This window comes from Coturnix japonica, chromosome 1, assembly GCF_054131305.1.
Source record: "Coturnix japonica strain WE chromosome 1, WE-NBRP24, whole genome shotgun sequence".
Classification (NCBI taxonomy): Eukaryota; Metazoa; Chordata; class Aves; order Galliformes; family Phasianidae; genus Coturnix; species Coturnix japonica.
In genome coordinates, this window is record NC_140663.1 from 110062260 (window position 1) to 110089896 (window position 27637).

The following is a 27637-nucleotide window of genomic DNA, read 5'->3' on the forward strand; positions in this document are numbered from 1 at the left end:
CTGTCCTATGTCTGTGTGGTTGGTTAACAAGATTATATACTGAAGAAAACCCTTGAAGAACCGATCAAGTATGTGTTTCCTTATTACTAGCTAACTTGGTGTCAACCCTTCCTCTTATATAGAACATCATTAGAGTTTTAGAAGATCCAAATGATCTACGCCATGATATAGAAAGGAGAAGAAAAGAGAGATTGAAGAATGAAGATGAGAGAGCATTTCATACAGATGGTACAGCTCCAAGGTAATTTGTGTGAGAGGTGTTGATTGAAGAGTTGCCAGAGTGTAATGAAATGCATCTACACTGTAGTCACGTTTTGCAGATATTTTAGTATATTGCCATTCTATTTTAAATAGTCCAGAATGGCAAATCATGGCAATAAACATGTATTTGGGAAAACTGACTTGTAGAAAGAAAGTTCTTGTGCATGAAATTACAAAAAGATGAATTTGTCAAACTTCTGCAGTTGCTATCTTGCTTAAACCTTCTATATGTACTACTTCAAGTGGGAAGCTCATGTTTCTTTATGAAGCATGGCTGTCCTTGAGCTTGATGGGGCCTGGAGGACACAAGACTTGCAGTGCTGATGGCTTTCTGGGCTGAGGGCAGTAATGGATTATGTATAACGTCTTCCTGAAAAGTAGGCTTGCTTTTTTTTTCCACATCTCACATATTAAGCACTTGACAGTGCTTAATCAGATAGCTAGCTGTTGGCCTTTTTTATTATACATGTTATAGTTCTGGGAACTATCAATTTTGGCTTCTAGTAATTACTTTTCATGGTATATATTCATTTTATTTATGGATTGCGGGTGTGTCTGCAATCAGTAGCGTGCTCAGTAACAAAACAAAAGCAAAACCCAAAGTCAGAGCTGCATTGTACTAACTGAGGACGTAACAGAAGCTCTGATAAATGCCCAGATGATTTGGAATTTGGTGAGATAAGAAATACTGTGCAACTCTGAAGATTGCGGCACAATCTAGAACTGCTGAAATACAAAAAGCACGTCAGCCAGTAGAGGGCAGTGGTAGCCTGGCGTGGAGGTGTAGCTGTGGGAGCTTTGAAGACAGAAGTCACTATTTGTTATCATTGCATAAGAAAATGAAGTTTACTAGTAATTGTGTGCAGCTTGGACTTCTCTTTAGCTAGAGGACTTGTCCTTAATCAAATATGTTAGATTAAGATTACTTGAAAGCCATCACTTTACCATTTCTAAGTGGTACCAATACTAAAATATGGTCATCTAGAATTCCAGATGTTGCTATGTTATGGTTCTGGATTTTGATTGTTCTTTCTGGAATTATTCTCTCAGGAATCAAAGCTGCAGTTTTTCAAGATTACAAAACTCTCAACTTGACGGCTTCCATAAACCTATGAGGTTCATTAAACCACCTTTCAGGAAATTTATTGGGAAACCTCACCTGGTAAGCTTAAATCTACAAGTAGTTTCTGTGTTGTTTTTTTTTCCTTCATAATTCACTTTCTGCAGCACTTTTTAGGCTGATATGACTAAAGATCTGTGAACTCTTGCCTTTTTAATTTCCATGTGGGTCTTTGTCTTCAGACTTGCGCAGTGATAAAAATGGTTCTAGTTTAGTCCCAGTGCATCAGTGCTTCCCCATCCATCTTTTGCAATGTAGAACAGTGTAAGAGAGCAATAATAGCTTTTATGACCAAATGCTGGTAAAAGAAAAGTACTTATTTTACTTCTGAATGCCTCTGGAGTACTCTAAAATAACTTTGCTATCATATTTTATTATATCACAGGGAAGTTGCCAGGAATTTGTCTTGTCAGGAATCTGGTTTAGATTGGGTGTGTTTACAGTGGAAGCAGTATTTTTTCAGGGGGTCCAGAGATAAAGTGCTCAACTTTAACTTCTAATTGAGTAGCATGAACAGGCCAAACTAACTTAGGGTTCATAATGATTTACTGGAGTTAATTGATTTTTTTTTTTCTTTTTTTTTTAAAAGATATTCTAATAAATAGTACACATTTATTTTATAAGGCTATGTGTAGTATAGGTTCCTGAATGCTGCATTTCTCCCACTTTATAGTATGTACATTATCTAAACCACAAATTAGAAGCATTCTTACTGAGCAAGTAACTTGAAATTATATGAAATGTCTTGGGGGAGGGGAAGGGGAGACAGTTGTCATCAGTCCAGAGGGATGATCTGAATCTTATTCTGTGTCAGTAGCATTCACAGAATGGTTCAAGTCAGAAGAAGTCTGTGAAGGTCATCTGGTCTAACTTATGTAGATAAGATTACAGAAATGCCTGGAATTATGTTCCTAAGGATGAAATATTTTACAATGGAATAGCTTGTCTGTGTTGATACAGAGTTTTTCAGGGCTAACTTGGGCACCTGCTCTGTCTTAGGCTCTCGCTTTGTAATGTACTTAATACTGAAATTGAGAAGGCAGTTAATATTAAGTTCAGTTGAAATAAATGTTTACTCCTTTTGGAAAACTCTCTAAATGAGTGCGGTCTTATTTCCAAGTGCTTGTGCTTGTTTAATGAAGCGTGTGCAGCTGCCCATGTTGGTTTGTACCACAGAATTCTAAAACCTGTTTTGTGGCTGGTGCTAAGAAAGGGGAGACTGAGGGAAGCTGTCAGTTTTTATGCATTGTAATGAATAACCTATGTGTGAACGCTGTTGGAAACTGTACTAATGTACATGTTGGAAAGCATAAGGATCGTGACTAAAGTCAGTGCACATAGAGGAGTGCATTGGATTTAAGGAATAGTTGGGTGTGGCACCAGAACATTGATGTTGGGCCAGCCATATTTATTAAACAGGAAAACAAATAGGAAGCATGCTAAAATAAACATATATTAGTGGGGCATGAAAATACTGAGGAAGGGGGTTGAAACTTAAGCAAGAGCTAAGATAATAGTTGTTAGATAAAAAAGTACTTAGTGGTTTAGCTCATTCTTACAGGTACTTGAGTAGAAATTGTTTCAGTTAATTCCAGGCAGAGCTCTCCACTTGTTATGGGAAGCTGTTCTGTACTGCAAGAGGGAGGTAGCAATAGCACCTTGTGCCAGCAATAAATGGTAAAGGTGTGGAAAAAGTATGCAGTAGGTATCTCTTACCATTCTGTTTGAGAGTGTTCCACCTATAGTTTTAAAAATCAAACCCTAGGAAATCCTGAAGAACCTTAGGCTCTTAGGTGTGTTTGCTCTGGCTTACAGGTAAATATGGAGAGGAATAAAGAGTACATCGGAAAGTCAGGTTTCAAATGACAGGCTTTGTCATTGTGTCAAGTGTCACAAGGCTGGAAGGGCTACAATTTATGTAACTATAACCTGGAAACTTTTCCTTCATGGTTTAGTAATGTTAAGCTAATAACTTTGCTATCTGTTTTTGTACTAGAATTCTTACTATTCTTCAAGAACAAATGATGCTTTCCCGCACAGACATATTAGAGGACGCCTTGAAAATACAGGTCCTATCAGGAGACACTTTAAGGTACGTTTTTATTAGAAGCACATTGTGTAAACTGTGTTTTTTGATCCTGTTGAATTTGGTAAAGTGGTGCAGATTTGAAGACATTAAATGCTGTGAAAAATAGTGGCAATGTAGCCTAATTGTTTCTGCTGACGTAATGGGAGGAAAGAGGGCTGGCAGTGGATTGAGCTGAATTATTCAGTGTTGTATCCATACAGCTGAAAGAAAAGCGTCCAATTAGATTTATTTATGCCAGAAAAAAAAGCTTTCTCATTTTCTCCTTTAAAATTACCCCTACTTACTATTTAACAAGTGTGTTCTCAGAAGTAAAATAGCACACAAAATAGGTATTGATCCTTCTTGTTCTGAAGGTAGTGAAGTTGAAGTAAGGCTTTGTTAGCTTAGCTCAGCAGCTAGCACTCTGGATAACAATTTGAAGGGCAGAAGGGCTTCTCTGCTCCCTCAGACTAAATATAAGGGAACTGTTAGAAAAGCAGTCAGTCTGACAGGAAGCTGAGCTAACCCTGTCAGAAAGGGCTCACTATTCTGCTGCTTTAAAAAAGAAACAAAACAACCAAACAGAAAAGAAACTTCCAGGCTGAAGCTTAAGTTAAAAATGTCAGCCTGACATAATTCCATCTTAACATATGAAGGTGTCATAGTCTCTTAATTGGTATTCTTTCCTTTCCCCTCCATATTGTCTGTTTATAAGGGCTTGAATGATTATTCAGCACTGTCTCCTTGAGGCTATGTTGGTAGATTATCCAAAGCAGCCTTCAATTTCCTTTGTTTTACATCAGCACAGAATTCTGCTGAAGACTATGCAGACATAAGTCTGCTTAAATTACCTTTACATGTGAAACTGAACGTTGCTGTATCCAGTGATTGGTTCCACTGCGCTTTAATATCTGTTCAGAAAATAGCATTTTCACTGGTATTGTGATTTCCATACGTATACAGCACATTATTACTGCCATTGAAAAAGCTGATTTGATTTCATCGATGCTCTTACATTTAATTTCCTATTGCATATCTTAAAGGATTTTTTTTTCTGCCCATGCTGTTGCTGAAACCTGCTTAAAGAAGGTGATTTGACACTCAAGAACCTTCCTTGGCTGAATATTAAAAATATACTAAATTCTTTTCCCTGATACATGAAATTGGAGATTTGTAACCTAATAAGCAAAAAAAAAAAAAAAAAAAAAAAGGGAATTATTCAGACTATTTTAAGAAGCGTATGGTCTTGCAAAAAGCTTAACATTCTATGGAAAAAATACCTTAGAGCAGCAGTTTTGTAAAAGATCCCAAGAAATCTTACGAAGATGGAAAGTTCTCTTCTGTAAGAAGACCTTAAAATGTTGACTGTGATTGGTTTCAGTGGGTACATGTATGGTAATCTTCTGAACTAAACTTCATTCTGTAATTTACACAGTCCTCTGTATTAATGGCTTGCTCACTCTCCTTTCCTGCCTCCAGCAGTATTAGAGAAGAGAACAGGGAGAGCAAAAACAAGAGAACTCGTAAGATGGAATGAAATCACAGAATCATAGAATGGCCTGGGTTATATGTGGAGGTTGATGACCCTGCCTATGGATGGGGGTGTTAGAGAGTCATGATTCTTGTGATCCCTTCCAACCTGGGCTATTCTGTGAAAATCATCTAGTTTCAACCCCCCTGCTATGTGCAGGGCTGCCAACCACTAAACCAGGCTGCCCAGAGCCACATCCAGCCTGGCCTTGTATGCATCCAGGGATGGGGGCATCCACAGCCTCTCTGGGCAATTTGTTCTAGTTACCAGTTGAGTAAAGGGGAGATGAAGGAAAAATAAATGATGCAAAGGCAATTGCTCACCACTTCCCACAGAGAGACTGATGCTCAGCCAGCCTCCAGGCAGTGGCTACCTACCCCAAAGCTCCCTCTCCTCATTATTGTTACTGATCAAGTGCATGAGCATGGAAATCCTATGGTCAGTTTGGGTAAGTTGTCCTGACTGTGTCCCCTCCCATTGTCTTGCCTGGCCATCTTGCTGGGGGGCAGACTGAAGGAAGAGAGTATTAATGCTGTTCAGCCACAGCCAGAACACTGCTGTTGGTCACCAATTGTAACCATGGCCTTGTGTGGACTGCTGTGAAGTATGCATCTTCTCACTTTCAATATCTTGAGCCTTTTCTTCCCTTCTTATTTGTTCTGCTGCTTTGCTGCTTGCTGTGCAAATACAGCAGCAGACCTCTGAGGCCCCCTTCCTAGCCACCAGTGTCAGAGCAGAGAGCTGCAGCAGCTGTAGGAGAAATAAGGACCTCTGCTGTTAACTGTGTTCAGTGGCTTAATATAGCATTGCCAACACCCTTCAGCTTCCCATATGGTAGGCGTGTACCTACTTAAGGAATTTACTTGCATCTAATTGTATTGTGATTGGAATCTGATACTTCTCAGTAAAGGGCTTAAATAGCATTTAGGATGTACTCAGAAGGATACTGTGCCTACAAGCACTGTGAGAGTGATGCTAGGGGACTGGTGGGGACAGCTTCATGGTTATCTCTATGTAGGGGGTGGCTGAAGTGATTTATTTATTTTTAAATAATAGAAGCCGCATTTGCATCAAGGCACCTCTGTTCTGTATGGTCCTCAGCTGTTCCCTACATACACAGTGGGAAAACTGGTACCAAACTTATCACAACCTCAGAGTGTGTGCTTTTTTTCTTGGAGTCATCTTTACTCTGTCAAAAGGAGGCTGATTTCAGCAGGGCAACTGGGTCATGCTCAAGAAGGGCTCTTTTTCTGTTGTTTAATTCTCTCTTACACTTTAAAGCTGTTCGTAAAGGGTGACAGCTATTTTATGTCGACACAATGTTTCCTCTTCATGTACTTCTTTTTTACTCTGGATGGGGTGAAAAAGCTTTAAAGGGTGAGCGTCTATGGGAATGTTTGCTGTTACTATCACATTAAACTTCATAGCTTGTTCTATTGGAGACTGGAGTGCTCAGTTATAAACAGATTTTTGTCCTTTTAACTGGTGCTATCAGTGTTGCTCTTCCTATATTGTTATTTCTGTGAATTTATAATTCCCTCAGCGGTAAGCTCTGTTACATCTGTTCCCATGCTAGGTTAGCATACACCAGTGCAGTCTGGGGGTGATAAAAGAACAGAGTAAGGAGAGCAATTCTGTGATCTTATGGTCTGAAGATACATGATATGGTCATGTTAACTTCTACTTAGCATAATGTTTTTAGGTTCAACACATATGCCTACTGCAGGCCTCATAGCAGTGAATTTGGTAGCAAGTAAGGTGATTTTTATTTTTTTATTTTTTTGTTCTTGTTTTTTCTTATTGGTGTTTTCCTTTTAGCATTTTCTACTTTTCTGTAACGATGATAATTTCAGGTGTTTTAAACAGCGAATGTAATATGGCAGTTAACAGATCCACATGGTAGCTGGTGTTCTAAGGAACAGTAAGCTGTAAATAAAGAAGAGGCTTTGTACTTGCTGCTAATGCATATTCTTGTTTAATACTGTAGGTTTTGCATGTAAATATAACTGTAAATACCAGCTATTGAGTTTTGGTGCCCTCATTCTGCACTTTTTCTCTCTCTTTCCCTACTGTTACAGAGCAACTTTGCAGATGGCCGTTTGCAACCCCATTATAAATCAGGCTTAGTACAGAAGGGTTTATATATTCAAGCTAAGTACCAACGGTTACGTTCTGTTGGCGTAAGGGGATTTACCACTAATAAATACAGAGATGGATTTCTGAGGAAAGAAAAGGTGAGTTGGTTTAATATCTTTTCCACTAAGCCCTTATATAAAAGTGTAAATATTCAAATGGTCCACTCCAGCTTTTATATCCCTGTGGTGTAGCTCAGACAGGATACTTTAGAACATTGCCTGTAAAAGTACAAAGATACACACTTGATTTTGTACTTATTTCCTTCATGAATACTTGTTTGAGGTGTGCAGTGAGGTTCTGTGATCACTTCTGTTCCAATAATCTCTTCTTGGTCTGCTTTCTTATCAATAAGAGAAAGTGGACCTCGGTGGAAGCGTTAGATTGTCTAAGACTACAATACTAAATTAATATGAAGAGTGTTAATACACTTTTTGATTAAGGCTATGATTCTGTTCTTTGTTATCTTATGTTCGTCATGTGCCTTAAAGTGCTGTTCTGAATAAAGCATCCCACAACATATGGTGCCTGAGTAAAATTCTTTGACAAACTCAGGCTGAAAAACTTGGGCGTGTCTATCTCATACCTCTTGATTTGCAGTGTGTGTGAGACAGTGATGATATAGAAGTGCAGAAGTACTTCTGAACTGTATAAAACGTTACAGCTTTTGGGGGAGGACAAGTGGTTAAAACATTCTGAACCCTTCATTAGGATTGGACAAGAATGATCAGAGTCACGTGGGGTTACTCATGGTGTCAGAATTGAATTAGATGACCCGCGCAACCCTTTCCAGTTACGCGTTCCTTTGAGAATGTTAGTTTTGTAATTGTGTGTCTATGTATGTACGAGTAAATACACTTGCATAATAAGCATTAGTAGTTGGATTAGAGTTGAGTTCTTAGAACGCAGAAACATTAATAGGCTCTTATAGCTGGTTTTAAAAAAAGCAGTTTCCAGTCTGGTAGAAGAATGAAGGAGGAGTGGGAAAATAAACAACAAAACCAACAGATAAAGACTTAAATAAAACTAAACGTGTTAAACAGGTTGCTTCTTGCTAAAATATACTGATGAATTGTTTTTAAATTGGAATGGACTAGACTCCAATAGATAAATCTGAAGTACTTAACTCTTGTCAAATAATTATGCGTATGCATCCTTTAACGCACAATCTTTACAGTTGTGCTCTTTCAGCCCTTAATTGCGCCTCCAGTGGCGCAGTGGTAGCAATGCCGCGTTGCAACACCGGAGACCCTGGGTTCGAATACCCCCTGTTGCGCAAGTGGTAGAAGTGCCGCTCTGCTACACAGAGGCTCAAATCCCGGGGGTTGGACTCGATGATCTCTAAGGTCCCTTCCAACCCGCACCAGTCTGTGAGACTGTGAAAACTAGAAGGATTTGTTAGAGTAGTAATAGGGTATTTATAAGAAAGTTGTGGGCTTAGAAACCTGACAGTAACAACTGCTTTCTTTCTCTTCTGTAGGGAAATTTAAATACTGGGACAGAAACCTGAACTGAACTCTGATCCTGAAGTTGAAACACGAAACACTGCAAAGGGAACATCTGTTCACTTCTTGACAACTTCTGTCCAGCCCTAAGTTGGGATAAAGGAACTAACCCTGTAACTTTCTTGATTCAAAGATAACTTTATTTTTCGGTAGGAGAATGCTGCAGAACTTTTTTACGGTTTTCATAATTGCTTTTAAACTACAGTATTCAACTGAGATGTTGTAGTATGTACCTTTAGTTCCTTTTGCATACTGGTCTCGAGTAAAGAAGTCACTGAAGGGAGTCTTATTTATTGATTACTTTTTTTCTCTGAGCATGGTGTTACGGATGGAACTTGAGTTGTGATACCCAGAGGTTTATATGTTCAAAGTTTATTGCTTATGTAATAAAAAAGGAAAACAAAATAAAAAAGTGCCTGAATTGTTTGGTGATAGCACATAGCTCAGGATTTTCCAAGAAAGAAATGACGTGTTAGGTTGCGCAATAGATCTGACGCCTCTGTTCAATCCTTTCCATAAAACAGTATTTTGTATCACTTCATGTTAGTTCAATGCTTTTCTTGGGTTTCTGAGATGTATATACATTTGTAAAGTGTGAAGACTGTTGAGACGGCTTTTGGTACTTGATTATAACAAATGGTAACGGGCAGGTATGTAATGTCCTGTAGCAGTAGTTAGTAACTGCACTGAAGGCATGCTTGGCTTTGTTAGGGGGTAGGTTGGTCTGTACTCAAAGTTATTCTGTCTCATAGTTTTGGGCTTTTTTTTGTGATGTATGACATTCTTGACCAAGCCACGTGTTCTTTAATCTTGTCATAAATGACTCGGTGGCTTCTTGAGTTCTGAAATTGGGGCCTGAAGTGTTTAGTTGTGAAGGGAAAAAAAAAACCAACAAAAAATGTAAGTTTTTTTTATAAGCATGTATTCTAACAAAGTTGTTCATAATTGAAACTGCTTTAAATGCAGATAGCTTGTAATTTCGTTCAAAATCCCAGTGATTCTCCAGAGCTTACAATGCTTCAGAGGAGAGCGTGTTGTTACGCTGTATGCAGAATTTAAATAGCTCGACATGTTTTTCAGCAGCTATAAACAATATTGTGCTTATTTCCTGTTTATAGCTTTGCCTTAATATAATATATATATAGTAGGTTTGGGCATATGTAATTACAGATTTCACCTTTTTATTACAGGTAAATGAAAGATGCGTAAGCAGTAGTTTTCAGATAACGTCCTTATTTGTTTTAAGGAAACGTTTTTCATCATTTCTGGGACAGTGTTAGGTGTAGGGAATGCAGGCTAGGCCCTGTTATGGTAACAGATCGCAATTCTGATAGTGGGTAGGGGTAGCTTCAGAGAAAAGGATATTTGTCTTTTGGTGGCAAGTCAGGATGTGACACTCTTTTTTTCTTTGCATGATTTCTTTGTCTCCTTTTTTTCCCCACAGTGCTTCCAGTAGAGGATTATTTATTGGAAGTGTAGGTATGGCTCAGAGCAGCTAAAATAGTGTCACTTAATCTTAATTCACGGGATGTACTGCTTAGCATTCATAGAAAATAAGTAGGTGGGAAGTGTGCCGGATTCATTGATGCTATGGTGATTCAACAATAACACCAGATGGTTTTGGTTTCGAAAGCTCAAGTTTTCACTTTAAATAACTATTAAGTGATTCAACTAGTATTTAGGTAACTTTCTGACAAACATACTCAAAATGGGAAGCCGAAGGAAAATAATTTCCTGCTTCAATGGAAGCAGCTACCTTCCTGCAGATCGGAGATACTTGTGGTGCTGTCACTGATGAACCCAACTAAATCATCCTGCACGGAATTTCCAGCAAGTGGAAATAAGGAATTGAAGCAACAAATTGAGCCAACCCAAAGCAAATAAGGAGTCACCGTGTTTGTTTAGCAGCCCATTGTTGGGGAGTGCTGCATGTACCTCTGCAGATCGGTGCGGGTTCACCTTGAAACTGACAAGCTCTTCATGCTGCTCCTGAACTTGCTAAGCATTGTAAAAACACAGGTGAAACCATACATATGATACAGGACAAACTCCCGAAGCTGTCTTGTCTTGCTTTGCAGGATCCTGCTGTTCTTGTAAGCTTCCTTTTTTGTTCTTACTAAAGCCTGGAAGAGAATTTGTTGTTGAGCAAATGGGAGAAGTGGAGATGTGAAGAAACTTGTGGCATGTCAGTTTTGCTGAGGTTGTCTAGAAATAACGCTGAAGCAGTCAGACTTCAGCCAGTTAATGCTGCTCTTTCATTTTGTTTTATATTTTTTTGTAATATGAAAACCGGGTTTAAGAGTGTGAATGCCTCCAGTTTAGTGCTTTATTTTACTTGTGCACAACTAGTTTTAGTACTTTGTGTCTAGTTTCTTTAATACAGGTTATTATTTCTGTAACTGTAAGCAACGTATTACCACACGGTATCTTAATTATTTCTGTAACTGTAAGTGATGTATTACCCACGTGGTACCTTTTAACATGTTTACTGATTTTGGTTTATTTTATTCACCTCAATCCCACCTGGGTCCCAAGATGAATGTCATATGATGAAATGTAGTTTGTGTTTCAGTTGCTGAAATCCCATTCTTGACCAATAACTTTGCTCTACTAATCAGATTTGTACTGAAATTTAATTCAGTGATTGAATGAGGTGCTCGAGGGAACCTGACTGTCTGGTCTGCAACTTACTGTGCTTTGAATCTTCAACTAGAGACTTGCATCTATGTACTCATACACAAGTAATTGGCTCATTATTTTCTTTCTGCACAGGAAAGCTCTGTTGTACTGACACAGGATGGTTGGTTGAGAATAATATATTGAAGTTACTGATTGGTTTGTGAGAGGGCTCCAGTTGAGAAAACGAGCGTTAAGTAGAAGGTCAGTTTACTTGAATAATTTGGTGCCTTTCTATATTGTGACTACATTGTAGAAAACACCCTCTGTACCAAGACTTAAAGAATGTTCTGATTATTACATTATTTCTAATAGCAGCATGGACTGAGTAGAATTGTTAATGTAACTGCTTAACTTTAACTATGTGATTAATCCTCTGCTCCAAAGGAAAGCCGTTCCTTGTATTAATAAAGCCGGTCACTGCATTTGCATTGGAAAGGCAAGTTAAAAATGCAGTTGTCTAAGAGCTAGTTAGCTTTGTTTTATAAATGTGAATTGCCTTTCTGCCAGTTGACTTGAAATGACCACTGAATGCTTGTCACGTTCTCAGTTGTTCATGTGAAATGTTCTTTTTTCTTTTTGTGGCTATCCAAAATACAGTCATTGAACATGATTAGTCTTCCTTATAAGTGTTGTAAGTTATGAATTTAGTGTTTATGCTGCTGATCAGTTTAATCTCTATATTGATTGATAGGGTTAAATCCTCATTTTTATAATTCTAAGCTTATACGTGATGATCAAGTTAAGAAGATTCTGGGGCTAGTATGCAACACATCACAAGGTATATGTAAGTCTGCCTTAACTCCAGTAATGACTTAAATGTCTCAAATCACGTTATCTGATGTATTCAGATGGTCTTAAGACCTCGACCTGACTCTCAGCTCAAGTACCCAATAGCATGGAGTGGGAGCAAATTCAGCTGATAGCCAGTGTGATAATGGCTTACCTGCTGCCTTCTCTCACAGGGCTTTGGGGTGAAATGCTGATTTTCTTTGTGTGAAATTGCTTGCTTTAAAAGAAAAATAAATTGTAAAAGTCACACTTCTGGGCATTATGAAACTCTGGGTATTCGAAAGATGGCTGGTTGTTGTGCTTTAGAAGGTCTTTCTCTGCCAAGTCGAGGAAATCGATGGTGAGAATTGGTTGGAGAGGATGATTAAAGATTTTAGCAAAGATTAAACTATGGAGATTTGGTTTCTCAGCCTTCTCACTTAGAAGACTTTGTAAGTGGAGGGAGACTCTTCAACTTCTTTACTGTAGAAATCTTTTCCCACACACTTCAGAAACACACCTCTTGCTTTTCTTCAAGCATCTGAACAGCCACCTGCAAAATGCTCTACAGGAGAGTTCTCTAAAAGAAAGCCTTCAGACTTGCATCCTAAAGAATCTACTGGATGTCTCTGCACATGTCTGGCCCTTGACAGACTTCATTCCCCTGCTGCAGGGTTTGAAGATCAGAGGCTCGTCTTACAGGAGGGAAGGGAAGGAAATAAAAGCCATTTCAAGATTGTTGAAAGCCTACTTGTAACACTTAACTCCTTTGTAGATACGGAGGATGGCAGTGAACGTTTAAATGTGTTCTGTTTTAAGCCTGGTGAACGTATCCTTTCAGTGTTAAGATCTGAGGCAACTGTTGTTGCAATACCTGCCCCCTCCTTGTCCTTGATGGGTTTTTGTTTGGTGGAGGGTTTTCTGAGTAGCTATTTAGCCCCGTGGTTTAATAGTTTTATGCTGCCTGCCACTTTAATACGGTTTTATTCTGTTCGCTGCTCAGAATTTTGTTAAAAGTCTCACGTCTTTTTAATATTTCATTTCCTGTAAATAATGCAGTAGATGGCTTTTATTTGGTGACTGGCTCCTCGTGTCTTTATTGTCGAAGGAAGAGACAGAGGGGAAGCAGTCATTTTTTCTTAGTTCACTTTTCATGGAGTTAGAAAAAAACAAACAACCCACCTCACCGTTTTAAGAATAGCAGGGCTAGGTTTTCTTCCTCCTTTAACAACTGAATTAAGGATGTGGACTGATGCCCATTTCTAAGGAGTATATTAAAGTTCACCTTATTTATGCTGTAGTTTCCTGTTCCATGAGGACCTTCTAATGAGTGTATATGTGTGTGTATACATATGCACAAATCATATGATCAGAAACCTTTAATGGAATTATTCCTAAGTGTGGATTTAAAAACAAAAAAAGTAATCTTTTTAAACTACTAAACTACTGAAGACGGTATTAAATGCAAAAACATTTTGTGTGTAGTCTCTGGAGTCCACAATGGTGCTTCTGACAATGTTATCCCATACCTAGGTCTCATGTTCACAAGTATATATTAAAATGTAGGTATGTTTATATGTATGTTTAATATAGTTTCTATAAAATCAATGTAAATTGTTTCTACGGACAATAAATGTTGTAACAAAATTTCTACTTATAAATACATCCAGTGGTTTGATTCAGTAGTTGATTATAATGTAGTGTCATTTTTCAGTGTATTTTACATGAGCTGGGTGGCCATTGGAATGCTACATAAATAACTTGCTTCCTTAGTTTCACCTGTTATTACTTTGAAAGTTTGAAGCTTTGATCTACTTTCTAGGTACGGAGTTCTGGGGCTAAAAGAAACTCTGCCTGCAGGCATTGAATGTGAATCTCCCTTCAGTAGTAATACAGAATAGAAGGTTGTGGAGGGCATGGAGGCAAGCACTTGCTTGGCTGACTTCACCATGTTCTCTCTTAATACTGGTTTCCTTAGCAAATGGGAACAGAAATAAGGTGTTTTATTCTGGAAAATCCAAACTTTACCTCCTGTTGTTCATACCAACTTACCATAATCCAGTCCACGTGTGGGTCTATTTAACTCCTGATCTGGTTACCAGCCTTGAAGAAACATGAAGTGAAAATCCTTTGTGTGGCAACTGTACAGTGGTGTAGGGAAGTTGGGGTGAGTCCTGTTCCTCTTTTTGCTCTGAGAAAACTGTTTCAGTAACACATAGGGGCTGCAATAGCGATGCTTCCCAGTTCTCAGTCAATGGCCTTCAACAGTGCATGTGTCTAGTTGTGTTCAGTGGTGCAAGTCAGCTTGGATGTTGCACATTTTCACCAATGCCACTTGGAAAACACTAAGTCTTCCCTCAGTAATTCCCTAGCAGCTCTTTTCTAAATGCTGTGATGTCTGGCTAAGATAAGGTACCGAAAGAATCCACATATCTTGCAATGTTACTTGGCTTGGGAATAGTGGGAAGCCAGGACTGGCGTCTGGATGAGGCCTCCACCTCATCTTTTCACAGTGTCGTGCGGGTTGGAAGGGACCTTAGAGATCATCGAGTCCAACCCCCGGGATTCGAGCCTCTGTGTAGCAGAGCGGCACTGCTACCACTTACGCCACAGGGGGGGTTGAACCCGAGCCTCCGGTGTTGCAGCGCGGCATTCCTACCACTGCGCCACCGGGTCACACCTTTCTCCCGTCCCTCCCTCCCTCCCATCCCCAGGCGTTGAGTCTCCCCTCAGCCCCGCTCTGGTTCCCAGCCCCCGCCGGTGACCGCGGCTCCTCTTCCTTCCTCCCCGCCCTCCCTCCCGCTCTCCCGGCGGCGCAGTGGCTGTGGCGCAGTCTCGCGACACTTCCCGCATCGCCACGCTGAGCCGAGCGGCGCCGCTCGCTCCGGCAGCAGCAGCAGCAGCAGCAGCGCCCTCCTTCCTTGGGAAGCTTCGCTCCGCGCCCCGGCCCTCGGGGCAGACGCCCATCGGTTCGGCTCGGCGGCTGCCGGTACCCGGGCTCGGCCGCGCTCCGCCCGGCAGCGGGTTCTGCTGGCGGGAGCCGAAGGCTGAGCCCTCGCCTCGTTGTATTTGTATCCCCTCCCGCATCCCCGCGCACACATATGCCGAGGCGAGGCGAGGTGCCTCCCGCAGGACGCGGCGTGCAGCCCGGCTGCTGACCGACAGCCGCACGAGGAGGGACCGGCCCCGTCGGCAGCTTCGGGCGCAGCCGCCTTCAAACTTTCAGCCCGCACCCGGCGGAGCCGCGCTCGACATCGATGGGTGAGTGGGAGCCGAGGGGCGGCGGGCTGGGACCGTCCGCAGAGCGGCCGTTTAACTTCTCCCCTCCCCCGGCCGCCCCGCTAATTGCTTTCATGTGACAGCCGGAGGCGCTCGGGGCTGCGGCGGTGGGCGATCCCGCTCGGGGGCTGTGGAGGCTGCCGAGCCGTCCCGAGCCGTTCCTCGTTCCCCGGGCACACCCACAGAGCGGGGCGGGCGGCGGGGCCGTCGGGCGGGCGCTGCCCGTGAGGTGGCTCCCGAGGACTTCGCGAAGAGGCGGCGGCCGCCCGAGGTGGGCAGCGCCCGCTACCTGTGCGGGGAGGAACGAGGCGGCCGTGGGCAGCGAGGGACGGGGAGGGGGGAATTGCGGCCCCGGGGTCGGCCCGCTGCACGACACGGTGCCCGGCTGAGAGCGATGGGTTGGAGGGAACAAAAGAAAGCCCGGGGTGCTGGCAGGGTGCACCCTCCGACCGACTCACCCCGGAGAGCTGCTCTCGGTGCCCGCAGAGCTAGAAATGCTGCCGGCAGCCCGAGAGCTGTAGTGCTAAAGCCATTCCCTACAACGTATTAGGTGGGCAGACATTTTACCCGGTTTTACCTGTTGTCATGCAGTGACACTGGGAACGTAGCAGGGAAAAAATCTTCTCTTTGTTCTTAGGGAGTGCTCACAGAGCGACGCGTAGCTGCTGTACCTGCACCTTGCGAGATTCAGCTCTAGCTTTTAGCTATGGACTTTCAGCTTAGTCCTCCAGCTGAGGTGGGGAGGCGTACCAGACCCACCTGGACACCTACCTGTGTGACGTGGTGTAGGGAGCCTGCTTTGGCAGCGAGGTTGGACTCGATGATCTCTAGAGGTCCCTTCCAACCCCTACAATTCTGTGATTCTGTGATTCTGTGTTCAGCCATCTGCGGCTCATTCCGCTGCATTGATCCCAACCAACTCCGGTGCTGCTGGCTGCAGGCCGGCATCCCCGGGCGGCTGCCTGTAATTGGATGGCAGAAGGTTGTGTTAGGGTTGGTGTGTCTGCTAGGCAACGCCGCGCTCGGAACTTCTTTAAACGCCGTGGCTGTAATCAAGTGTGGGGTAGATCGCTGAGGGATAGAGTGAAATCATGAATGTTTGCATTTTGTTTTGTTTTGTTTTCTTATCCTTAGGGTGTCTTTTCGTCCTTAACGTTGTATTGTGACACTCCGAGACCTTTCTGTTTCCTTAATCCACAGTGCAAATGCTGACCTGCTTCATTTATTTATTTATTTTTAGCTTCACTTACAACGGGTTAAGGAAAGTGATACGGAAGCGCTGAAATAACTTGCCCTGATAGAGCCCTAGGGAGCAGCGAAGGCATCTTTCCTCTTTATTCTCCCCTTCTCCTCCCCCCTCCTCCCATGGCTGTACACATCTGGCTTCCTTAATGCTGATTTTGCTAATGACTTTCCCAACTCGCTGTGATTCAGTCAGACCCGTCTTTGCAAAATGAGAGTGGAGAGAAGGTACACTCCCGTTGTTCACATCCTTACAGTCAAAGTGATGCTTGTGCTTCAGAAAACAACACCAAAAAGCAAGAGGAAAAAGCACATGAGGAAGATCTGAGTAATAGGAAAGTGAAATCTTCCTAGGAGATTCCAAATGGAAACAGTTCTACTGAAAGCATTTTTTAGGGTTGTTTCATTTCTCAAAGGTATTTAGATGCAGGGAGGGATAGGCAAATTCTTTATAGGTAGCACAGTGTTGAGATTCCTCCACATACTTTCATGCCTCCCATACTAATCATTTGTATTTTGTGTTTGGCACTGCATAGTGTTGTTATTCCCTGGGTCTGTGTACAGAATGCAGGTCGAGAGGCTCGGAAGCAGCACTGGGGAATGGAATCTGGGGGTTCTGGCTGGTGGCAAGTTGAATCTGAGCCAGCAGTGTGTCCCGGCAGCCAGTGGGGCCAACAGTGCCCAGGGGTGCACCCAGCCCAGCAGTGCCATGGGGTGAGGGGAGGGGTTGTCCTGCTCTGTTCTGCGCTGTGTGGACTCACCTCCAGCATGTGTGTGAGTTTGGGTGCTACAGTGTTAGAAGGACATAAACCTAGCAGGGAGTGTCCAAAGGAGGGCTACAAAGGTGCTAAAGGGTCTGGAAAGCATGGCAAGGCATGGGAGGAGCAGCTGAGGCCCCTGTGTTTGCTCAGCACAGAGCAGAGGAGCTGATGGAGGCCTGATGGCGGCTGCAGCTCCTCACAGGGAGCGGAGGGGCAGCGCTGAGCTCTGCTCTGTGTGACAGCGACAGGGCCCGAGGGAACGGCATGGAGCTGTGCCAGGGGAGGGGCAGCTGGGGGTCAGGGAAAGGGGCTGCACCACAGGGCGGTGGGCATGGAACGGGATGCACAGGGCTGTGGGCACGGCCCCAGTGCTGGAGTTCAAGGAGCGTCTGGACAGCGCTCTCAGACATTAGGGTTTGGTTTGGGTGGTGCTGTGTGGAGCCAGGGGTTGGACTCCGTGATCCTTGTGGGTCCCTTCCAACTTGGGATATTCACTGATTCTGTGATTTGATGATTCCAGGCCTGTGTATATATGTGTATATTACACGTGTAATAGCCTCAAGCTTTTACAGCAAGCGTTACAAGTGTATAACCTCAAGCTTTTTCACAGTATGTACTCAAAACCTTAGAAGAAATACACATTTATTGATGTCTTGTGAGTTGTTCTATGACATTAGAGTTGCAATATCTTCAAGTGAATTAGTTTATTTTTGGAGTGGGCTTGTCTGGAGAACTGAGTGAACTGAAGGTGCTAGTTTATAAACCATAAGAGGGGGACAGGGTAGAGACAGCGCAGTTCCCCTTCTGTAAATATTTGAGAATTGAAGAGGTGGTGTTTCGTGGGTATATGTGTGTGTGGGTTTGTTGTTTATTTTTAGGAATTGCGTGTGGTTGGGGAACTCCTCAGTCTCATTCATGAGACCTTTGCATGCTCATCTATCATGTTGCCCTGCTCAATGAACTTGGAGGTCCAGAAGACAAAATAAGAACAAGGTGTGCACGGGGAAGAGCTGCTTTGAAATGTCCTGCTTATTTAATTTACAATATGTAAAGGTTCAGCATGATTCTAGAAAGCAGTATTTAGCTGATATCATCCCAAAACAGCTGAAGTTTGCAGCACCTTGTGTCAGTTGACGCACACCTTCCAACCTCTGCAGTAAATGAACAGGGATCTTTTTTTTTTTGGCCATGTTGGTTTCGCTCATCGTTCAGTCAGGTTCATGCATTAGTCAGGGGTCTTGTGTAACAGCAGAGATACGGGAGTCAGCTGAAGCCTCTACCATCTTGCTTGTGTAAATTCCTGTTTACAGATAGATACGTGGTTTCATCACCACACTTCTCAATAGTTCAGTAAGTAGCCTGTTTGAGGTATATGTATGTGTGTATATATATATATATGTACTTGTAGAATTGCTTCTCTTAATAGTTTGTCAAGGTATTTTTAAAGCTTTCCTGATGTCAGCAGGAAAGAGAGGATAGGCTGCTTTTGTTTGTCTGAAGTCCCTATAGAGCTTTGTGGCCTTTGAGCCAGTTACGTTATTAGCGCTCACAGACAGCCGTTGTCTGCGTGGATTGACACAGCGGTTGAGAAAGATGCTTTGCTGTGAAATACCACAACTGCTTTGTACACAACAGAGGAAAGTTACACAGAGAGGAAATAGAAGAGAAAAAAAACCCAACAACCCACTGATTTTTCTGTACTAATTGCAACACCTTTTCTAACTCTTTCCTAATTCTTCTTTTATCCTCCTGTCCCAATTCACCTCTGTCCCCTGCCTTCAGGTCTGCCCTGCTTTCCTCCTAAAAGCTCCTGCCCCATATGTCTTTCCCCTCTACTTCTTTCCACATTGAACACGTACCACTTCCTTCCTCTCTTAGCGAAGCATCAATAGAGGGAGCACTCTGAGCACATTTCCTGCTTGTGGGGCCACACAGACCTCCGGTCAGAGATGCTCCTGCATCAAAGCTTGTGTTTAGCCCCTTGGTGCGTGTTGGAGGATGCACTCTGCAAGGGGAAGCGTGGGGAGTTCAGCTGGTGAACTCCAATGGCTCTACAGTCCTGTGTCGAATGGAACATTTTTGAGTTGAGCTTAGTGAAACTGTGTAAATTACATGTGGAGGAGGTGGGTATGGATATGGTTGTTGACTTCTTGGACTAATTCACATTTCCTCCTACAAGGTATTTAACTACAGCATAGGAAGTACCGCACGAGTGTGCGCAAGAACTTCTTTACAGTGAGGGTGACGGAGCACTGGAACAGGCTGCCCAGGGAGGTGGTGGAGTCTCCTTCTCTGGAGATATTCAAGACCTGCCTGGACGCCTACCTGTGTGACGTGGTGTAGGGAGCCTGCTTTGGCAGGGGGTTGGACTCGATGATCTCCAGAGGTCCCTTCCAACCCCTACAATTCTGTGATTCTGTATTGGGAATTTTGGTGCCTTGCAGCAAAACAGCTGTAAGGCAGTTCTAAATAGGAACGACGTGTGTCATTCAGCAGCGTTACCCTTGAGAACAGTTGTACAGATTCAGCTGGACACCAGGGAGAGTCGTATGGAAGATGATTACCATGCGTTTCTTCAGTTTGAGTGTTTTTTTTCCTCTTCAATATGTTTTAGTGAGGTTATAAGCAGCTGTAAAGTGGCTCATACAGGAAATCTCGTGTGAAAACTTTTCTCAAACTGTAAAAAGATCTCATTTCTCCTCCTTGCAGCAGATGTGAATCATTTTAATTCTTTGGTTGTCGTCAGTAGGTTCATTTCTGACAGTGCTGTTGTGTTACAGGTGTTGAGGGTCAGATCTCTAGTTGCTTGGTACCATATTTATACAGTCTTCGAGGTCAGAGTGTGAATGGAGTTTTCATAACCTGATAAATAATTTTCAGTAACCTGTATGGATTTTCATACAGAAGTGGCTGGCAGAAAGCTCTTCTCTGTGAAACCAAGAGATAATGGCGGTACATAGAACTTTGTCAGAGCTGCCTTCTGCATGGATCGAGATACGGGTGTGAAACCAAGGGATAAAAAAAATCCATATATATGTGTGTGTATTTGGGATTCTGATCTTACAGACTTCTTCGTGCGCTCTTCTTCTTGCCTCTTTCAAGTAGATCGTTTCTTGCAGGGTCCGCTGTACTTGTTGCTCATATTAACTGTTGCGTTTAGATCAGAAGGTGTGATAAAGAGGAGAATGCTTAAAGTAGATACCATTTCTTGAAACAGAATTCTTGTTCCCCTTTGTGCTAGCAAGAGATGCATACGTTAAGAGTTACATTAGAGCTGCATTTGAAAGGCATCTTTCCTGGTCTGCATACAAAGAAATGTGCTTTAACATCACAGCACTTCCTGGTCAAGCAACGTTATTTTGGTATTAATGCTGAGTGTATATATATATATTTCTGTTTAAACTGCTGCTAATACAGCATGTACAATTTAACGTTACTCAGATTTCTTCTTTTATAGTTGCTATTCGCTGGATGTTACAGGGCTTTGTTTTGAGAAATACTGCTCGTAATTGTTCTACCAGCAGCGTAGCAGGGTTGATATAGGAAATCAGCATTGACCTTGTGGGTAATGTGTCGACTCCTTCCACACTTAAAGGGGAAGGGATGTATGTGCTGGGAGAGGAGAAGGAGAGATGGGTAGTGTGTAATAAGCAGTTGAAATTCCAGGTCTGAAATGGTAGAGGTCACTGAAGTGCTGAAAGCGGGTCATCCCTGATGGGATCAAAGGGGAGAAAACAGCCTCAATAGATGGTATCTGCTGTTTCTCTCCGAATCTGCTGCTGCAGAGCAAACTCATCAAAATGACAATAGATTTTTTTTTGTGTGGTTCCTATCTTTGGGTTTTGTTTTTGTTTTAAATCACAGAATACAGAATCCTGGACCAAAGAGTGTATGTTTTCCCTGGGTGTAAAAGCAGGAGGTAGCTGTAGGGTGTATCTGTGTTCATGCCCTGAGCAATGATGGAAGAATATATTAGGGGGAGGGGAGCGGGAGAGGAGGTAAGTATCAAGATTCTGTAATTCAGCTAATGTAAAAATAATTGCTGCTCGTCTGCTTCACACAGAGGGGAAGCGCAAGGAGAGCTTTAAGTCCCTGTGTTTGTGAGAATATGCAGTGCCATGGACTGTGTTAGCAAATGGAGTTGACTTACTCCCCCCCTCCTTCTTCTTACTGCTAATTGTGAAGCATCAATAGTAACCAAATCTTGAGAGTACAGCGGTGATTCCTACTTAAAAGTTGCATGGCAAGGTGACCGCTGTGATGTCTCAGCTATGCTTTGTTCCTAACCTAACTTTGCTGTAGTGGAAGGAGACAGTGTTCTGGACAATGAGGGCACTGGGGGAAGAGATGTCTTTGTTCTCAGTCTTACTGCAGCCTGTATTCCAATGTGGGCATCACTGAGAAGCTGTGCTTTTGTTTAGGCTAAGGGTTTGTCTAGAGTTGTGCATCAGGAATTACGTCTGTGCCAAAAAGGATAATGCAGCCTGGAAAACTGAGCACTTATACAAGGAGCAGATCACAGAATCACAGAATTGTAGGGGTTGGAAGGGACCTCTAGAGATCATCGAGTCCAACCCCCCTGCCAAAGCAGGCTCCCTACACCATGTCACACAGGTAGGCGTCCAGGCGGGTCTTGAATATCTCCAGAGAAGGAGACTCTACCACCTCCCTGGGCAGCCTGTTCCAGTGCTCCGTCACCATCACTGTAAAGATCCCAGGCCTCTAATTAATCCGTAGTTTCAGTGTAGAGATGCATTTTGAGCTCTGCTATTGAATTTCATTAGAAATATTGGGGAGGTGGGAAGAGCTGCTCTTTCTTTATTTCCTCTTTGATTCTTCATCCTGCTCAGCCTAAACTGCTTTTGATGATTAAAGCCAGCTCACACCAAAACCAATGCAAGTCTGTTCATTTGCATGGAGACCAAAGTCAGTACTGGCGTGCAACTGCCTCGGGAGGGAATACTTGTTCAAAAACCTCAGTATGGGTTGATTGCATGTGTTACAAATTGAGGCCCAACTTGGTCTGTCAATATTGAATTAGCTTTCAATAGGCAGCCTGCCCGTCTCTAATATTAAGTACTCTGTGTCTCATAAGGAACGTGTAAGAAGTGAATGAGTGACCCTCATTCTCTAAAAACAATCAGGAAAATTAAAATCCCTGTAAAACACTGTGTCCTCTTCTTGGAGTTTCCAGGAAATTGCTTGTTAATGGGCAGAGCAGCATGTTCATGCTTGTTTTCCATAATGAGATCTCCACACAAACACACACACAAATAATACCAGGATGCTTCCCTGGTTTGTTTGTTTGTTTGGTTGTTTGTTTCTGAGAATGAGGTCTTGGAGGAGAGACTGAGTGAACTGGGTCTGTTTAGCCTCGAGAAAAGAAGGCTGAGAGGGGATTTGATCCAGGTTTATAAATACCTGAGGTGTGGGAGCCATAGTGGTGAGGCTGGTCTCTCTTCAGTAGTGCGTGGGGACAGGACTAGGGGTAATGGGATGAAACTACAGCATAGGAAGTTCCACATGAATGTGCGCAAGAACTTCTTTACAGTGAGGGTGACGGAGCACTGGACAGGCTGCCCAGGGAGGTGGTGGAGTCTCCTTCTCTGGAGATATTCAAGACCCGCCTGGACGCCTACCTGTGTGACATGGTGTAGGGAGCCTGCTTTGGCAGGGGGGTTGGACTCGATGATCTCTAGAGGTCCCTTCCAACCCCTACAATTCTGTGATTCTGGTGCTATTCAGTGCAATTGCTGGTGCTGTTCCATGCTATATCAGCTGACTGATATCACCTCTGTGTGTGTAGCGCCTTCTTTCCACATGGCTACATTTATAGAAGTGTTAGTGAAAGGTAGAGGAACTTAAGAGTACTAATATCCACGTCCAGAGTTTTTTGGTTTTGAGCCAGATGTGAAACTATTGGTGGAAAAGCCCAATGTCACGTTTAAATCGAGTATGTCATCTGTCTGTGGTTGCTGATTCATCCTCACCACTGGCAAGAAGCATTTTTAATACTCTGGTATCTTGGCAGAGCGGATTTTTTGTCTCTCTGTGTGATGTGCCTCTGCAGCACTGAAAATTTGCTATTCTTGTGACAGATAGAAAACTGAGTAGCAGTGAAACAGCTTAATTTGTCACTGTTTTTCTCATTACTGCTGTTCTTTCTGTGATGTCTCCCTGAGGACTAACACAGTTGTGAATGCTCATCTATCTGTTTCCCACTGTAAGAGGGCACAAGGAGTTGCAAAGCTCAGTCAGAATGATATGCCTTTAGTTTGGGACTTCATTATGACAGAATGTTAAAAACTTTCTGCTACCAAATTCAGGATTTACACGTAGATGCTGTTTGGCCTTATGTTTGTAAATGTGAGGATTAGTGATTTGTTTTCTAGGGTGCTAATTTATAAACATATATTTGAATGTTTTATGGATGAGGATTGGTTACCTAGATACTTTTTTTTTCTAGACCTGGGGCTCCCAGCACGAGAAAGATACAAAGCTCTTGCAGTGGGTCCAGAGGAGGGACACTAAGATGATCAGAGGGCTGGAGTGCCTCTGCTGTGGAGAAAGGTTGAGGGCTTGTTTAGCTTGGAGAAGAGAAGGCTCTGAGGAGACCTCACTGTGGCATTCCAGTACTTGAAGAGAGCATAAAAGCAGGAGGGGGAATGGCTGTTTACGAGGGTGGATAGCGATAGGACAAGGGGGAATGGTTTTTAACTGAGACAGGGGAGGTTTAGGTTAGATATTAGGAGGAAGTCTTTTACTCAGAGGGTGGTGATGCACTGGAACAGGTTGCCCAAGGAGGCTGTGGATGCCCCATCCCTGGAGGCATTCAAGGCCAGGCTGGATGTGGCTCTGGGCAGCCTGGTCTGGTGGTTGGTGACCCTGCACAGAGCAGGGGGGTTGAAACTACATGATCACTGTGGTCCTTTTCAACCCAGGCCATTCTCTGATTCATCTGTTATTTTTTGTGAATTTATCTTTGTTGTCATCAATGGATTTATGGACCAATATCACATCATGACCTCCCACTCTAGGCAAGATCATGCAGACTTCCTGATAATCCGTGTACTGTGTTTCAGCTAGACTGCAGAACTGTGGTGTGTTGAATAGAAATATCCAGTTTCCCTATTTGCACTATCAGGTTAAAACAACTACTACCCCTCCCTCTGCAAAATGAAAATAGAGACCTTGTGCTACCTACTCCCCCAGAAAACTTCTGGTTCAAGGGAACTAACACTTGCTAACACTTGTTGAAAGCACTGGCTCGGTGCTTTAGAAGTTTTGCTTCCTTATGTGTGTATTTTCAATTTGGTTGTAGGAAAGAAGAGGTTGATCAGTAAGCATTCTCAAAATCTAGAGCAGATTCAAACTTTCATCAATATGATTTCTGTGTGGAAGTGTTTAACTGGCTTTGACTAGTAGGGTTCAGTGAGTTTGTACGTCCCTTTTGTTGTGTTTGTTTAATGAAACGGGTAACATGCAACTTTGATCCCATTGTAAGGTTCTAAATGATTTACTACCTTGACTCGATCGTACAATTAGTTCAGTCATTAATTTTAATTTGGTACTAGATTAGCTTTTTATTTCAGAGCTTGTTGCTGTATTCTTAATTCTGGAACTGTATAAATGTGTGTATATATATACATACATACGTACATATTTATTTATTTAATGGCTTTAACAACAATTTTCCAGATGACAAAGAGCTAAAACTGGGGCTTGGTTGAGTATTAACTAGGTAGCTTAGACATTTTATTCACTCCTCAGTTGCTTTCCTGGCTTTGCAGCAATTGGAAACTCCTGTTGGTTATATTGAGTCCAGTTTAGCTACCTGTATACATCTGCTCTGACTTCATAGGAGCAGCATGTATTTAATGGAGGGATTTTTAAGTGAAGCTCTTTCAGGATAGTTAATGGCTGTTTTGCTGATGGGAGATCTTAATAGAACAGACGAAGGCAACTTCTGTGCCTGCCTCCTTGCTTAACTTGGTGCTGCTGAAGGATTAAACTTGCTCCTTGTGTGATGAAAAAATAGTACTGCCCAATGGCCAAGTAATTTGAAGGACTAAGATCAGCTCATTCAGATGCACGGAGCAACTCTTAAAATAGGAGAGAAATCTTCTTGCTGCCTTCTTTTGTTAGAACTGTTAATATTCATCTTGCTGCACAGCTGCTGTTTGTGGCCACCCTTCTGGCAAAGACCTCTCGTGAAATGGGAAATGTCTTGTTTTCTATGAAACTTCACTACTCCTTTGTAACTACTGATAATTTCATTCATCACAGACCTTTATTTGCCTGGGTTTTAAACCCCTGAACTACTTCTGTTAGTTTTACTCTGGCCGCTGAGGTCAACTTGAGGGGTGTTTTCTTTTGTCACCTCCTCCTGCATCTTGGAATTGCTTGCTTTGATGAATTGAAGCATGCTGCTTATTTTAAAGACTACAGTGTGAGTGTGTGTGAGAGAGAAGCACCTATCAATTAGCTTTTGATTCGCTGCCATCTCAGTTGTCTGACTGTGGTTCATGGAAGTTTACAATAAGTGGTTAACAGAGATGCCATCTAGTTCATGATCGACCACCCCCTCACAGTTCAGAGCTGTATGTGCTGACTCTGGCTGTGTGAGAGATCTCTTAATGTCTATGCATTCAAGTGTTTTCTACACAACAGAGTAGCCTGCTTCTTCCTGTTCATTTCTTATTCCTTCACCTCATTCTGTCAGAAAGCAGTTTCTCTTCCCATCACCTAAAGGAATGCATTTATGCTTCCTTTCCCTTGCGAATATATTTAATATATTTTAAATCTGCATCAGTGGTTCCCACCTATTTTTCAGGAAGATGCACTTCACCCATTCTTTCCAGGTAGCTGGTGCTACATCATCTTGTCTTTTCATATCCTCTTCCTTCTAATTCATCTTTCCTTCTCCTTTATCTGTCCTTCAAGCGTGCTACTTTTTCTCTATTTAGGAAACTTTCCTATGTACTTCACTTATAGTCTTAAAACTCACTATATGGAGACAGAAAGACTTATAGAATTCTGCTGACAGTCCATTTGTGGGTGCTCCTTTAATGATTTCCTCAGAATTAAGGAGACAAGAAGCCTTCTTTCCTATGAATACCATATCAGGAAGGAGAGGAGCTGACTGTCCTCTACACACTGTTGCTTTAGTCCACTGACTTTCCTCAGAGTCAGAAGAGTACCCTGAAAGGTAAATGCTGTGGTTTCTATTGCACTCTATGTATTCCTAGTTGCCTTTCTGGTACTGTCAGGTTCAGAAAGACGAAGTAAACTGACAACAGACTGGTGCCTTTGTGATGTGTGAAGAACATGTAAAAGTTGGCAAAGCCAAGTGCTGAAGTTCTGATGTTTCTGAATTTGGAGAACTGAAAAGCAGGATGTTGCTGTTTAAAAGTACAATTTCAGTTCCTGTCTGTTTGAGTCTGGCAATACCTTGCTCTAAAACCAAAAGCAAGGGTTGATGTGGATGCAGCCTTACTGGGTGGAGATCCTAAATGCAAGAGATGCCCTTTTCTGCTTCTTCTTCTTTTTTTTTTTTCTTTTTGGAAACATAGAATTGGTTTTAAACACCTGGTTTCTTTAGCTCCAAGATCTTGGATCACTGAAAACCAAGGGGATCACTAGAGATTGTTTAAATGGATGGAGCCCAGGAATCTTTTTCCTAGAGGCAGCAGCCTTAGAGGATGTGATCAGAGTAGATAATATTGAGTGATAGCACTGTCTGTCTGCTCTTATGCCCTGCTTTCAGTCAAAACAGTGCTGTTAGCACACTGTGTTTGGCTGCTGCTGAGTGATGGGAGCAGGGCTGGGTGGGACTCAGCCGAGCAGCTGTGACAGCATGGGATAGGGAGTGGGGAGGGGACAGGACAGTGCCTGAATGAGGCTGGGGGTCATTCTGCACCACACAGCACCATGTGGAGGGCCATAACATTGTGGGCAGTTGGCTGGGGATGGACACTGCTAAGGGATTGCGGGGCATTGGTCAGTGGTGATGAGATCTCATGCTGGCAGGCATCATAGCTGTGCTGGGCATCAGTTGGTGGGTGGCTAGTGATTGCAGTGCAGCCATATGTATCGTTATTGTTGAAGTTTTGTTTCTTGTTTTCTCTTCTGTTAGTAAATAGTTTTTATCCCAATCTGTGAGTTCTGTTTTGTTTCCAGTTCTCTTCCTCATTCCACTTGGAGAGGGAGAGCGAGCAAATAGCTGTGTGGTGCTGAGCTGCTGCCGAGTTATGCCCTGACAACTTGTTCTCATGATGGTATGGTTTTAAT

General features: G+C 42.7%; 2 protein-coding genes across 14 annotated transcripts in view; both read left to right on the forward strand.

Moving 5' to 3' along the window:
- BCLAF3 (BCLAF1 and THRAP3 family member 3) overlaps positions 1 to 13726 on the forward strand; it is a 28911-nt gene extending 15185 nt beyond the window's left edge. For all 6 annotated transcript variants that reach the window (XM_085550213.1, XM_085550211.1, XM_015886393.3 and 3 more), the window contains 5 exons: positions 123 to 241; positions 1312 to 1423; positions 3378 to 3473; positions 7059 to 7214; positions 8594 to 13726. In XM_085550213.1, coding sequence (XP_085406339.1) covers positions 123 to 241; positions 1312 to 1423; positions 3378 to 3473; positions 7059 to 7214; positions 8594 to 8623 — 513 coding nt within the window. In that variant the 3' untranslated portion in view covers positions 8624 to 13726. The remainder of the gene's footprint in view (positions 1 to 122; positions 242 to 1311; positions 1424 to 3377; positions 3474 to 7058; positions 7215 to 8593) is intronic.
- A 1198-nt stretch (positions 13727 to 14924) lies between these two features.
- Positions 14925 to 27637, forward strand: part of SH3KBP1 (SH3 domain containing kinase binding protein 1) — a 205859-nt gene continuing 193146 nt past the window's right edge. For 6 of the 8 annotated variants that reach the window (XR_014947146.1, XR_014947147.1, XM_015886329.3 and 3 more), the window contains exon 1: positions 14925 to 15326. Coding sequence is in view for 2 of the 8 variants with exons in the window: in XM_015886329.3 (XP_015741815.1) it covers positions 15323 to 15326 (4 nt within the window). In the remaining 6 variants the exon portion in view is untranslated. Of the gene's footprint in view, positions 15327 to 15452; positions 15616 to 27637 lie in introns of those variants that run through there. The other 2 variants (XM_085550275.1, XM_085550276.1) reach the window with 2 other exon arrangements.